At 48.4% G+C, this 14,231-nt stretch overlaps 1 protein-coding gene across 2 annotated transcripts in view; it reads right to left on the reverse strand.

The window, feature by feature from the left end:
- FGF12 (fibroblast growth factor 12) overlaps positions 1 to 14,231 on the reverse strand; it is a 214,658-nt gene that overhangs the window by 135,873 nt on the left and 64,554 nt on the right. The window contains exon 1 of one of the 2 annotated variants that reach the window (XM_083504593.1): positions 3,335 to 3,434. The exons of the other annotated variant lie outside the window; for it this stretch is intronic. Within the exon in view, the coding sequence (XP_083360719.1) occupies positions 3,335 to 3,422 (88 nt within the window). The 5' untranslated portion in view covers positions 3,423 to 3,434. Of the gene's footprint in view, positions 1 to 3,334; positions 3,435 to 14,231 lie in introns of those variants that run through there. 2 annotated transcript variants of the gene reach the window in all.

Genomic DNA, 14,231 nt, shown 5'->3' on the forward strand with positions numbered 1-14,231 from the left:
GTTTTTTTGCCCTCATCCAGACCAACAATGCAGTCAGACACCAATCCAGGGCTAGCATAGCCAGAAGTTATGGAGAAAGAGAGCCGAGTGTCACCAGTGGGCCGATGACACTGGGCTGATACTGGGCTCCAAATTTCCTACTGACTACTTGCCACGGTTTCAACACAACTCTGTGGGTTAAACCACAGAGCCTAGGACTTGCTGATCAGAAGGTCGGCGGTTCGAATCCCCGCAACGGGGTGAGCCCCTGTTGCTCGGTCCCAGCTCCTGCCAACCTAGCAGTTCAAAAGCACGTCAAAGTGCAAGTAGATAAATAGGTCCCACTCCGGCAGGAAGGTAAACGGCGTTTCCGTGCACTGCTCTGGTTCGCCAGAAGCGGCTTAGTCATGCTGGCCACATGACCCGGAAGCTGTACGCCGGCTCCCTCAGCCATTAAAGCGAGATGAGCGCCGCAACCCCAGACTCGTCCACGACTGGACCTAATGGTCAGGGGTCCTTTACCTTTTCTTTCAACAGTTTCAACATTGATGTTGAATAGCACTGGGAATAAAAGTCTGCTCTGTGGCACTACACAGCACAAATGCCGGGGGGGGGGGCAGGGTGCACACCTCACTGCTACTCTCTGGACCCAACCCTCCAGCAGCCATTCACTGATGAGTAAAGAAGCGCTGCTGGACTCCAGCTCCCAGCCACAGCAGCCAATGGTCAGGGGTTATGGGAGTTGGCGTTTGACAGCATCTGGAAAGCCACAGATGTTCCCTAACCCTGATTTAGGAGTTTGAAGAGGGGACAGCAGCACTGCCCAGGTAAATGGGCTCCTTCAGAAGGTAGTGAGTGAGCTCCTCTCCCTTGGAGATCTTTAAGCTGAACTTGAATGGCCATCTGTCATGGATGCCTTAGCTGAGATTCCTGCATTGAAGGGCATTGGACTAGATGACTCGGGGGGTCCCTTCCAATTCTACGGTTCAGTGACTCTATGATTCTACAGTTTGATGCCTCTATGATTCTAGGCCCTAGTACCTTATCAACCTAGTGGGGAAATGCTTTAAATTGGGATGTAGGTTTTCTTAAGGAACTGTTTTATCATTGAGGAATAAAAGCAGCAAAATATTTAATGAAGTTATTGGGATTATTTTTTTTTTAGAAGATTAGCTTTTGCTGATATAAAGGAATGTGCAAGCTTTTGAATCATTGGGCGGAAAGAGACAACATTTTGTTATTGATTAAAAGAGCTGTGCAACCTGAAAACATGCACACTATCAGGGGTCAGTCCAACAAGGGGGGAGAACATATTTTGTACCTCTCTGGGGCTATGGCCATATATCTTCCAAAATAAGGCCAGGGGCTGCTGCAGAGTCACTGAGGAAGTGGGAAAATTAAAGGGGCACAATGTCTGGGAAGCATGATTATTTTCCATCACTTGGGGCATTTGCTTGCAGGGAAAAACTCTTGCGGAATAACGTTGGGTTGCCATCAGGCCCAACTCGTACATTATGTTTGGGCAAGTTCTTTTTTCAGATGTGGAAGTCACATTCACACATGCACAAATATATCACCTGCAGGGCAGGAACTCGTGGCTCTCACTTGCAGACAGAGCTGTGAGTGATGGAGTCCCAAAATGAACTCCACAGTGTGAGGTCCACAAGTCAGTATCCACATTACACTTCACTCCGTTTCCAGGTTTGCAGATGTGAAAGAATCCTTCAAAGACCTTAGCAGAATCCAGAGTCCCCTTTTTATTTCATTTTGTTGTTTTGTTTTTGTTGTTTTTTTGCTTGCTTTGCAACTTGTTTGAAAATATCAGGGCTCGGCCTTAAGGGGCGTGGGGAAATACAGAAGAGAATGCCTCTGGGAGTACACAGAGTCCCTTTCTCTTAGCACCAAAAGACTCAGCTCTTCGCTTTCCTGTAACCCAGAGGTGACTAACATGGTTCCCTCTGAAGGATGCTGCACTACAATTCCCATCAGGCTCAGCTAGCGTTGTCAGGGTGATGGGAGTTGGTTAACTCTGACTTAACTCTATCCTTGCAGCTTTTCTTGGGAATTCATAGAATGGTGGAATTTAAAGTTTGAGGGGACTTCCAAGAGTCATTTAATCCAACGCTCTGCAGTGCAGGAATCACAGTGAAAGTATCCCTGACAGATGGCAAGCCAACCTCAGTTTAAAAACCACCAATGAAGGAGAGCTCACCACCTTTCCATGGAGTCTTTTCTGCTATTGCACAGCTTTTAACCCTCGGAAAGTTCTTCCTGGTGTTGAATTCGAATCGCCTTCCTTGTCATTTGAACCCATTGGTTCAGATCCATACCCTCTGGTGCAGCAGAAAGGAAACCTGCTCTCTCTGCTATGGGAAAGCCCATCAGATATTTGAAGACAGTTGTCAAATATTGTTTTACTTATTTGTTATTGACTTGTTTTTTAAAAAAACTGAAAAAACACATCTGTTTCACTTTGCTGTCCGCTACCCTGCAACCTTATTGTGAAGGCTTAGAGTAAGAAATCTTATCAAATAGACAAAAGCTATATATCTGGATGGGGGGGGCAGGCTTCCAAAATCAGTTCATGAAAGAGCCTGAATAATTGGGCCCCCTGAACCCACCTCTGGGGCGGGGAGCCTTAAGAACATGTCAGAGTTGTAAATGAATTCCTCCTATTAAGCAGGTGAGGATATGAGGCAGGAAAGCCTCTCCTCAACAAGTTGCTTCTCCAGCCAGAGCTGGGACAGATCTTCTGCTGCTGCCAGCGGTTCCGATTTGGGAGAAGGCGGCTTCCTATGATCCTGTAAATACCCCGGGCCATGAGCTGCCCTTTCAGCACCTCGGAGAGCGAAGCACTACCCTTTCAGCACCATGGAGAGCGCACTTCGCATTGTTCTTTCGGCGCCCCGAAGAGCCGGGCGCTGCCCTTTCAGCACCTTGGAGAGCGCCTAGCGCGCCGCGGCCATCCTGGAAGGAGCGACCTCCCGTCTCCCCAGCGGCCGAAGCTTCCCCTTTTGGCCGGTCAAGGTCGACCCCCGGCGGCGGCGGCGCTGCCGGCTCCTCCGCTTCCCTTCCTCCGCGTGGGCGCACCGAAGCAGCAGCAGCCCCGGAGGTCGCCCGGACAGCCGCCGAGCGCGCTCCGCCCGCCTGCCGCGCGCCTTTCCAGGGATCAAGTCCTATAAATATTCCTGGCTAAGTGGCCGCCGTTCATCCGTCTCCTCCCGGCCCAGCGGCGCCTCTCCGCGTCCCACCCCCGCCCGGAGCACCAGGGGAAGCGACCAGAGGAGGGGAGGGGGCAGAGGAGTGCGGGGGGGGGGGACAGGAGAGATGGGGAGGGCGCGATCCGGCAGCCCACCTGGACTACTGCTGGAACTCAGGCGCCTTCCACAGAGACACTGCAGCATATGCGAGCCTTTGGTCCAGAAGAGCCCCACAATCCTCATCGAGTTCCTCTTCGGGGCCGACCCCTCCCTCTGGAAGCCTGGAAAGTCGAGCCCCCCTCCCTCCCTCCCTCCCCCCTCCCACCACCAGCAGCCACTCCCCCCGCTCCAGCAGCTACTGGCCGCCCCCCTCCTGGCAGGCAGCGGCGCGGCCCATCACCCGCCAGCCCAGAGGTCCGGGTGAGGGGCGCATGGAGGCGGCCGGGCGACGAAGGGAGCGGCAGCCGCGAGCCGGAGTCGCCCAGAGGTTGCGGCTCTGCTCCGGCGCGACTTGGTGGGACTTTGCAGGGCTGGCTGGAAAGGGAAAGTGGGGGGAGGGGGAGGGGGAGGGGGAGGACGTCAATGCCCGGAGGAGGCGCGCCGGGAGGCTTCGCCCTGCCCCCTGCTGGCCAGCTGGGGAGACGCTCCTGCTGGAACCGAGGCACTGGCTGGACTGGGCGGGTGGCGAAGCGGGGCTGTCTATGCAAAGGAGAAAAGGACAGAAAGAGACCCCCCCACGCCCAAACAGACAAATCTCTCTTCTACACATTCCAGCTTGGATCCCCGTCCTCCTCTGCACCTGCTTACCTTAAGGGGGGGGGCGGGGGTACCGGAGCACCCATTCTCCCTCCTCCCTCCCCAGTCCAGGGAACTTGGGAAGCGATTCCCGCTCACTCTTTACAGCCCCTCCTGGGTCCCAACAAGTCTACAGCAAAGCTATCCCGGCTCAAAAGACCGTTTTCTAAATAGATATGGTTTGGTTGTATTCCATATGCAAAAACTGATGCACAGTGTCATCCATACATGCAATCATCTGCCGCATTTTAAGACTATGGGGAACCTATATTCTCAATAATGTTGGAAATGACAGGTGGAAAATAATTTTCATACTATTTTGTATCAATCTTCATTATGTGTAAAGTGAATCCCTGTATGAGTTAATACTTTATTATCCCTTAGGAGCTGCCCTCTGTCTTTGCACTTTCGTCCTTCCAGGCTGTGACGCTTTAGGGTTTAGATTTTTTATTCTTTTTTCTTTTTGTGCTGTTTGCACTTTTGTTAATAAATCAATAAAGAAAATTAAAAGTTGTTTTTTTTAAGCCGGTCCAGCCTCAGTCTCCAGCCTTTGCAACATCAGTGAAAACCCTTCCCCGCGAGATTTCATTTTTCTTTAACACGTTTATCACTCTTGAGAATTAATTTACCAAACCGTTTCTGAAATCAGGCACGGTACCCTGAAAATCAAGAACACCTCAAATGGTAACACACCGAGAGTTCTTTCTTTAAAAGAAAAGAGCAGCAGGTTCAGCCATGTGAATTGGAGGACAGGAGAGAGTGCCTTCTGAGCATGACATTCTCAATCTCAGGGTTGTGGGTTAGAGCCCCATGCCAGGCAAAAAGGGCTGGACTAGATGGCCCTGGGGGTCCCTTCCAATTCTATGGTTCTATGGGCAAACTGCCAGTCTCTCACCAGTGACTAGTCAGTCAATTCCTGCACACAGGGTTTCCTGTGGTTTCAGGGTTTTGTTTTGCTTTGGCAGAAGAAGAAGAAGAAGAAGAAGAAGAAGAAGAAGAAGAAGAAGAAGAAGAAGAAGAAGAAGAAATAAAATACTGTGGTGGTGAACAGCATGCAAACAACAGCAGGGTTATGTTCATGAAACAAGAACAAAGTACTGTACATCGTTGACAGGTAGATCAGCTGAAAACATAGCTGGATCCCTCCCTCTTCCAGGGGATGCCCCAGTTAAAAGGTGGGCTTTAAGCAAGCATCTAAACATCAGGACCACAGGTGCCTGTCTGATGCTCACTGTGGAGGACAGGCAAATTCTGTGCCGCCATGCTAAAATCTTAGTGAGCATAACCTAGGAAACTGCTTTATACAACCAGGACTTTTTCCCCAGCCCGAACTCACAGGAACTCAGTTCTGTCACCTCTTCTGTGGGCGCCATTGCGTTCCATGACCTCTTTACTAGAAAAATAGCACTGTATATAGTTCAGTATTGTCAACACTGGCTGGCAGCAGCTCACTGGAGATGCCTGCAAGGATGGGCTACCACTGAGCTATAGCCCTCCCCCACGATACGTTAAACCTTGAGCATAAGCCACTACTCAGTGCACCAGCCCTGCATGTTCCCTCAGTCCTCTCCCCAACCCCATTCAATGCTTCTCTGCAAAGACATCTCCCCCAGTTTGCATCAAGCACAGTCCAATTCTGTGGTGATTATTATATTTGCTTATATTACACCTTTTCCCCACATGGGTAAGCAGGGTGGCTCGCACAAATCAAAGCAGCACCAACAAAAAAAAGCCAGAATCCTATACAATTGCTAAAAAGTAATCAAACTCTTTAACAGGATGAAAACAACGATCAGAATTAGTTGTGCAAAGTGCTTGTCACTGTCACCATCAACAGCACGTCCAAGCTGCACAAGTGTTTCCCAGAAGCGGCAAAGCTGCAAATATTGGGTTAATTTGCATTATTCCTGCCGCCTGTTGCAAGACTAATCTGCTTTTTGTGCGATGGATTCAACAGCTGGTCATGGGAGAGGGATAAGGAGCTTATGAGCAGCACCAGAGCACCACCCCCACTCTTGCAGGGGGCCGGATGTGCAGCCCTCACGGCCTTCCGAGAATTCTGCAGAGGCACTGGGCAGAACAAGAACAGAAGACCATGAGAAGCGCCTGCCGGACCAGGCCAGTGCGCCCTCTAAGCCAGCATCCTCTTCTCCCAAATACATGGAGAAGAGAGCTAGCGATGGTTCCCAGCCATGATGGCTATGGCTTTACCTCCAAAGGCAGCAATGCTTCTGAAAGGAAACTGCAGGCAGGGAGAGAGTTGCTCTTGTGTTCAAATCCTGATTGCAGGTTTCCCATAATGGGCACCTGCTTGGCCACTAGGGGAAGATGACGCCAGACTAGATGGGCCATTGGCCTGATCCAGTAGCCTACTCTTACGTTTGTATGTTCTAACAGGTTGTACAGTTTGAACCTTTTTGAAATTATCTTTTTATATCAAATTGTTTTTAATTCTCTGCATATATAGAATTTTGAAGCTGTTAGATAGATAATTTATTACGGTCGGAGACCAGCTTATAAAACACACTTGGGGGTACAGTCAAAGAAGGAAAACAAACAATTAAAACAATGTACAACCATAAATTTAAAATTTATAAATGTGATAAGCGTATAGACACTTAAAACTTAAGCTACAGCAGAGAGTCACCCATGGAACCAAGTTTGGGGATTTTCTTAACGAACTAGTTTGGGTCGGGGGATGGTCTGCGCCTACAGATCTGTACACAGAATCTGGTGACCATCCGGGTCATATTATGATCTTTGCCTAACAGGAAAAGGTTGAATTTTTGCTTTTCCAGGAGGTCAGCGAGCCTCACCAGCAGGGGATCAGTGGTCTCACTACGTGCCTCTTCGTAAAAGGGACATCTAAAGAACAAGTGTTCTGGGCTTCCCATCTCCCCCAATGAACAGGCGCAAAGTCTCTGAGCATATGGGACTTTTTAAAAGGATCCTTCCAGGACCGGCGAGGGCAGAGCCGAGCTTCTGGCAAGTGAAAAAGCCCTTCTTGCATTTTTGGACACGAGAAAGAAGAGATATGCTGCCGGTGTGGCTATATATCTCTCGATTTCTCCAATTCTTTGAAGCTGTTGTTGATTCTTGATCCTTTTGCTGCAACATCGCTTTGAGGTATTTGATGACAGGCAACTGATAAACAAAATCCAAATTAAAAGATGCCTGACATGTGAATGAAACCAGACAGAACTGAACACCGGCCGTTAATAAAGGAGGAGGCAGTTGTGCAGAAGGTCTGTGAGACTGAAGGAGGAAGGGCTGTGATTAAACCAGAACTGGGATAGGAAGAGAAGGGTGAGAGACAAGCTGCCAGACATAGCCTCTTAGCCAAAGAAGCAACAGACCTTTAACGATGGTGTCTCCTGGGTGGTGTGATGCAGGAACACACAGAATAGCAACACAGACCGCCTTGCTGGAGGGCAGGCAAGGGAGAGAAACAGGAGCAGTCCAAGCCCAGAGGTTTCATTGACCCACAGCTGGCCGTTGGGCTGGGACCAACATGCAGTACATGTGAAAAGGATCTTGGGGTCTTGGTGGACCCCAAGCTTCACATAAGTCAGCAGTGTGGTGCAGCAGCAAAAAAGGCTAATGCTATTCTAGGCTGCGGGACACAGGTGGCGCTGTGGGTTAAACCACAGAGCCGAGGACTTGCAGATCAGAAGGTCAGCAGTTCGAATCCCCGCAACGGGGTGAGCTCCCATTGTTTGGTCCCAGCTCGTGCCATCCTAGCAGTTCAAAAGCACATCAAAGTGCAAGAAGATAAATAGGTACCGCTCCAGCGGGAAGGTAGACGGCATTTCCGTGCACTGCTCTGGTTCACCAGAAGCGGCTTAGTCCTGCTGGCCACATGACCCGGAAGCTGTACGCCGGCTCCCTCGGCCAATAAAGTGAGATGAGCGCTGCAACCCCAAAGTCGGTCCCGACTGGACCTAATGGTCAGGGGTCCCTTTACACTTTATTCTAGGCTGCATCCACAGAAGTCTAGTGTCCAGATCAAGAGAAGTAATAATGCCACTCTATTCTGCCTTGGTCAAACACACCTAGAATACTGTGTCCAATTCTGGGTGCCATAATTTAAGAAGGATGTTGACAAGCTGGAAAGTGTGTAGAGGGGGGCAACCAAGATGATCAAGGGCCTGGAAAGCAAGCCTTGTGAGGAACGGTTGAAGGAGCTGGGTATGTTGAGCTTGGAAAAGAGAAGACTGAGAGGAGATATGATGGCCACCGTCAAATATCTAAAGGGCTGCCCCATGGAAAAGGGAGAATGTTTGTTTTCTCCTGCTCTGGAGGGTAGGACTCGAACGAATGGCTTCAAGTTACAAGAAAGGTGCACAAAAAAATAAATACATGCTATGAACTAATCGTGTGTGTGTGTGTGTGTGTGTGTGTGTGTGTGTATATATATATATATATATATATATATGGCAAATAATATTGGATGAAACATATTTTTATGCATCCCTCCTAATGAAAATGTAAGTGTGAAGGAAATCTGTAGCATAAAATAATTAAATATATAAAACTACTCACCAAACATGCACAAACCTTCACCTTCACCTACCACAGATGTATGGTAACTAATTCATAAGAAAATCAATAGCTGTTACCAATGGCTGGCTACTTTGTGACAACTCAGAACCATAAATACAAATGTCAGGACCAAGGCAATAGCTCTGAAAGCAGCAAGAGCAGAAAGTTTAAACAGGAAGCGATGAAGGCCTTTCACTCAAGCCTCTGACTGGGTCAATCATAAATCAGCGATCCATGTGCTCAGAAGGACGCACCTTCACCAGCACCCCTGCCGCCGCCTTGCCTCTTAGTGCTCCCCTAAGTAATCCCACTGCTCCCTATAGGAACCCCTGGTACACACACACACACAGTGGCGTAGCGTGGGTTGTCAGCACCCGGGGCAAGGCAAGTAATTTGCGCCCCCTAACCCGTGGATTTGCGCCCCCTAACCCTAACCCCCAGATGTTGCGCCCGGTGCGGCCAGCCCCCCCTGCACCCCCCACGCTACGCCACTGCACACACACACCAGTATTGTGAAATATGTTCTGCACCGCATGCCTCATTTAATACACCTCCATCAGGATCTTATATCGCACAGAAGATGTGGACTGGGGCAGCCACTAACAGGAGTCCATTTTCCGTGACTGCCTGTGGCTAGTTTGAGCTCGCCTGCACATGCTGCCTGTCGCCAGTTATTATCAGAAATGCTGCAAAGCTTCCGGAGTTTTCCATCTGCCAACCCACAGGGCCCAGGTGCTGCCCCCCCCCAAGGGAGCCACGGGCACGATAATGATTGTTGCTTCGAACACTGGCAGCCTCTGCTCCTGCAGGTGAGAAAACGGCTCCCGTCCCAGAGATGAATCACTCCGCTGACATTTCATAGAAGGCAGGGAGCAAAAAGCACAGTCCGCAATCTGGACTTGTGAGACACTCTGGCCTTGGTCAGACCAGACCTGGATGGAACACTGTGTCCAGTTCTGGGCGCCACAATTTAAGAAGCATGTTGACAAGTTGGAACATGGGCAGAGGAGGGCAACCAGGATGATCAAGGGTCTGGAAACCAAGGGATGAGGGAGTTGGGTATCTTTAGTCTGGGAAAGAGGAGAAAGAGGAGGTTGTTGTTGTTGTTGTTTAGTCGTTTAGTCGTTTCCGCCTCTTTGTGACCCCCTGGACCAGAGCACGCCAGGCACTCCTGTCTTCCACTGCCTCCCGCAGTTTGGTCAAACTCATGCTGGTAGCTTCGAGAACACTGTCCCACCATCTCGTCCTCTCTCGTCCCCTTCTCCTTGTGCCCTCCATCTTTCCCAACATCAGGGTCTTTTCCAGGGAGTCTTCTCTTCTCATGAGGTGGCCAAAGTGTTGGAGCCTCAGCTTCAGGATCTGTCCTTCCAGTGAGCACTCAGGGCTGATTTCCTTCAGAATGGAGAGGTTTGATCTTCTTGCAGTCCATGGGACTCTCAAGAGTCTCCTCCAGCACCATAATTCAAAAGCATCAATTCTTCGGCGATCAGCCTTCTTTATGGTCCAGCTCTCACTTCCATACATCACTAGACAGAGGAGGTATTATGTTCAAATATCTCAAGGGCTATCTCATGGAAGATGGAACCAGCTTATTTTCTCCTACTCCAGAAGGTAAGACCCAAACTGACAGATTCAAATTATAAGAAAGGAGATTCCGACTGAACATCAATAACTTTCTGACAGTAAGAGCTGTTTGTCATTGGTGGACTCTCCTCCCTTGGAGGTCTTCAAGCAGAGGTTGGGTGGCCATCTGACATGGATGCTTCAGCAGAGATTCCTGCATTGCGGGGGGTTGAGCTAGATGACCCTTGAGATCCCTTCTAACTTTCCAATTCTGTGACTTCCAGAGGTCAGTGGTATTACTTGGGGGGTGCTAAGAGACAAGGTGTAGTAAGTCTTGAAGGTGTAAATGACTACAGTGGTACCTTGGGTTAAGTATTTAATTCATTCCAGATGTTCGTTCTTAACCTGAAACTGTTCTTAACCTGAAGCACCACTTTAGCTAATGGGCCTCCTGCTGCCACCGTGTCACTGCTGCACGATTTCTGTTCTCATCCTGAAGCAAAGTTCTTAATCCGAGGTAATATTTCTGGGTTAATGGAGTCTGTAACCTGAAGTGTCTGTAACCTGAAGTGTATGTAACCCGAGGTACCACTGTATCAGAGTTTGAAAAGCCAATACGACTGGGTCAAGTGCATCCACTTGGTTGAATTAATTAAACTAAATAGTCTCATTCTTGCATTGCAAGGGGTTGGACTAGGCAGGGTCAGCAAACTTTTTCAGCAGGGGGCCGGTCCACTGTCCCTCAGACCTTGTGGGGGGGCAGACTATATTTTGGGGGGGAAATAAAATGAACGAATTCCTATGCCCCACAAATAACCCAGAGATGCATTTTAAATCAAAGCACACGTTCTACTCATGTAAAAACGCGCTGATTCCCAGACTGTTCGCGGACCTGACTGAGAAGGTAATTGGGCCACATCCGGCCCCTGGGCCTTAGGTTGCCTACCCATGGCAGTTCTATAATTCTGTGAATTGGATTTTGGATAAATGAGCAATTAACTGTCCCTATTTTGAATTTTATTGTGTTATTATCTTCCTTAGCGGGCTGTGCAAACCACTATTTTGAACAATGCTTTTTATATGGTAGGGTAGGGAGCACTGAGGATGAGTTTATGGAGCCAAGGGGGAGTTGGCCCCCAAAAGTGTGGGAAACACTGGACTCAACATATTCCCTGGTCTGCAGGTATCCTTGCTCCTCCACTCCAGGTCTGGGACTCTTCAAGCAGATACAGGGCTTAGGGTGGAATCTCCACCTTTTGTAACATATATATAGCAATGGTGTCTGGAAGGTATTATTCATGAACAATATTTAGCCCTACAAACAATTCCCCTCCCATGGGCTTCCACCTGCTGAAAACTCCCAGAGTAAGGATGATTCCTCAGCAGGTATCAAGAGTTAAAACATTTCACCCTCCCCACACCCAGGCAATCATGTTTCCTCCCCCCCCCCCTTGGAACCGCATGCTAATGTTAAGCTGGTCTTGCTAGCTACCTTAAAATCATTTCTAAAAATGGCTCTTGCCTCCCTGAAAAATCACCTTGACTCGGTTTGCCACTGGGTGCACTGTTGTGATGTCACGGGATGTCCACAAACATTCATCGGTGCTTGTGGCAAAGGCATCAGTGACCAACAGTGCAGCTTTCGAGAAGGATGGTTTGGCTCTGTGACGGGACCTGGGCAAAGGAAGGCTCTGTGTTGCTGGCAGGAAGGGAAAGGGCTGGGAAAGAGGGCTGGATTTGGCTCAGATCTTGGCTGCAAGCTTAGCCTTTGCCATTTGCTCCATGCCAAAAATGTGCAAAAGTGCTCTGCAGAAGCGGTCAAGTCCCAGGCCTGCCAGTGAGTCCTTGCAGCAAGTACAAAATCTAGGCTTCCCAGTTTTAAACAAGCAATACCAACATCAGCAAACAGGAGCAAAGGCTGCTCACAACAAGAGCCTGATGGATCAGGCCATCTGGTCCAGCAATCTGTTGCCACAGTGGCTGGGAAACCAGCATCCGAACACAAAAGCCCTCTCCACTCCTGCCTTTCCCAGCAACTGGCATTCAGAAGCATTGCTGGCCTCTGACAGAGGAGGCGGGACACAACCATTGTGGTTGGTAGCCATTGATAGCCCCCTCGTCCTCCATGAATTTGTCCAGTCCTCTTTTGAAGGACATCACACCGGTCTTGAAAGACCTGCAGTACGTTTCCGAACACAGCTCAAATTGTTGCTGCTGACCTTTAAAGCCCTAAACGGCCTCGGCCCAGAAGGAGCGTCTCCACCCCCATCGTTCAGCCCAGACACTGAGGTCCAGCTCCGAGGACCTTCTGGCTGTTCCCTCCCTACGAGAAGCAAAGTTACAGGGAACCAGTCAGAGGGCCTTCTCGGTGGTGGCACCCTCCCATCAGATGTCAAAGAAATAAACAACTATCTGACGTTTAGAAGACAGCCCTGTTTAGGGAGATTTTTAATGACTTATGTTGTAATGTATTTTTAATCTTTTGTTGGAAGCCACCCAGAGTAGCTGGGGAAACCCAGCCAGATGGGCGGGGAATAAATAATAAATTATTATTATAAATTATTATTAAAGCCATCACTGCTTTCTGCATGAATGAGTTCCGTAGTTTAACTATGAACTGCATCAAGAAGGACTTTCTTTTGTCCTGCATCTTCCAGCATTCAGCTTTCACTGGAAGTCCACGAGTTCTGCTGTAATGAGACGGGTAAAAACTTTCCCGTTCTCCATGCCCTGCATAATCTTTTTATTTCCGCAGAGACGGAGGGGAGGTGGGTGGGGAGGAAGAGAAGAGTTGTAGGGAGCAGCTTGTCATGTTTCCCAGCTATTAAATTAAGTTGCCCTGGCACAGAACAGAGACAAGGTTATGTTTGGGCTGGATTATGGATTTTAAATAGATGCTGCTGATTAAAATAAGAAGAAGGGGAAAAAACCAGCCTGAGCTTTTTGGAAACAAATTCAGCGATTTATCATGGAAAGCTTTTGATGTGTCCTTTTTATAGTACCCGTTTTCCAGTTCTAGGCACCCTGCAAGGAAAGAGTGCAAAGGGCTGGGCAAGGAGGCTGTGCTGTTATCCTGCGAGACACAAGGGCCCTATCCTGCAGGTCAGCCAGCAAGAGGTTCTTTTTTAAAAAATAACTTTTTTGTTCAAAATTAAAACAAAACATATTATCCAGAAACATATCATCCTTAGTTCCCCCCTATTTTTCCTCCCACCCCCACCCCCGACTTCCCTCAGTTCCAGTCTTTGATTTCTCTAAAAATGCTATTTTCTGCATGTTACACAGTTGTATAGATCCTCAAACTATTTAGCTGATTGTTATCAATAAAAAGTTTGTGAATGTTTATTCAAAACCAGCCAAGGAGTCCAGTTCGCTTTGTTGCATCTTCAAATACTTTGTAAAGGGTTCCCATTCATCTTCAAAGTCACAGTTATCCTTGTCCCGTAGCTTGTATGTCAGTTTTGCCAGTTCTGCATAGTCCATCAATTTTTCTTGCCATGATTCTTTAGTTGGGGTTTCTTCAGTCTTCCATCCTTGTGCTATTAAAACTCTCACGGCCGTTGTCGCATACATGAAGATGTTCTTCAGCTTTTTTGGCAGATCTTTCCCTACAATCCCTAACAAAAATGCTTCAGGTTTTTTAACAAATGTTAAATGGAACATTTTCTTCAATTCGTTGAATATCATTTCCCAAAAATTTTTCATTGCTTTACAATCCCACCACATATGATAAAATGTCCCCTCCTTTTCCTTACACTTCCAACATATATTTCAACTAGTTTTGTACATTTCCCCTAACTGCACTGGTGTCGTGTACCATCTGTACATCATCTTCATGTAATTCTCCTTCAATAGGGAACAATAGCCAGCAAGAGCTTCTGTTATTGTGTCATTGAATATATGATCTCTTTATTGGGAGGGAGAGGAAGCTATACATGGCACTGAGATGCAGGCTTAGTCAACTGCATATGGACTGACACAGAAAGGCAGTTCTACCCAAGAGGCCATCTATTCCCCAGATTACCCAGGGGTCATCTAGTCCAACCCCCTGCAATGCAGGAATCTCAACTAAAGCATCCATGACAGATGGCCACCCAACCTCTGCTTCAAAACCTCCAAGGAAGGAGAGTCCACACCTGCCTACAAAGTTGA

Source organism: Podarcis liolepis (genome assembly GCF_965112155.1).
Source record: "Podarcis liolepis genome assembly, chromosome: 5".
Classification (NCBI taxonomy): domain Eukaryota; kingdom Metazoa; phylum Chordata; class Lepidosauria; order Squamata; family Lacertidae; genus Podarcis; species Podarcis liolepis.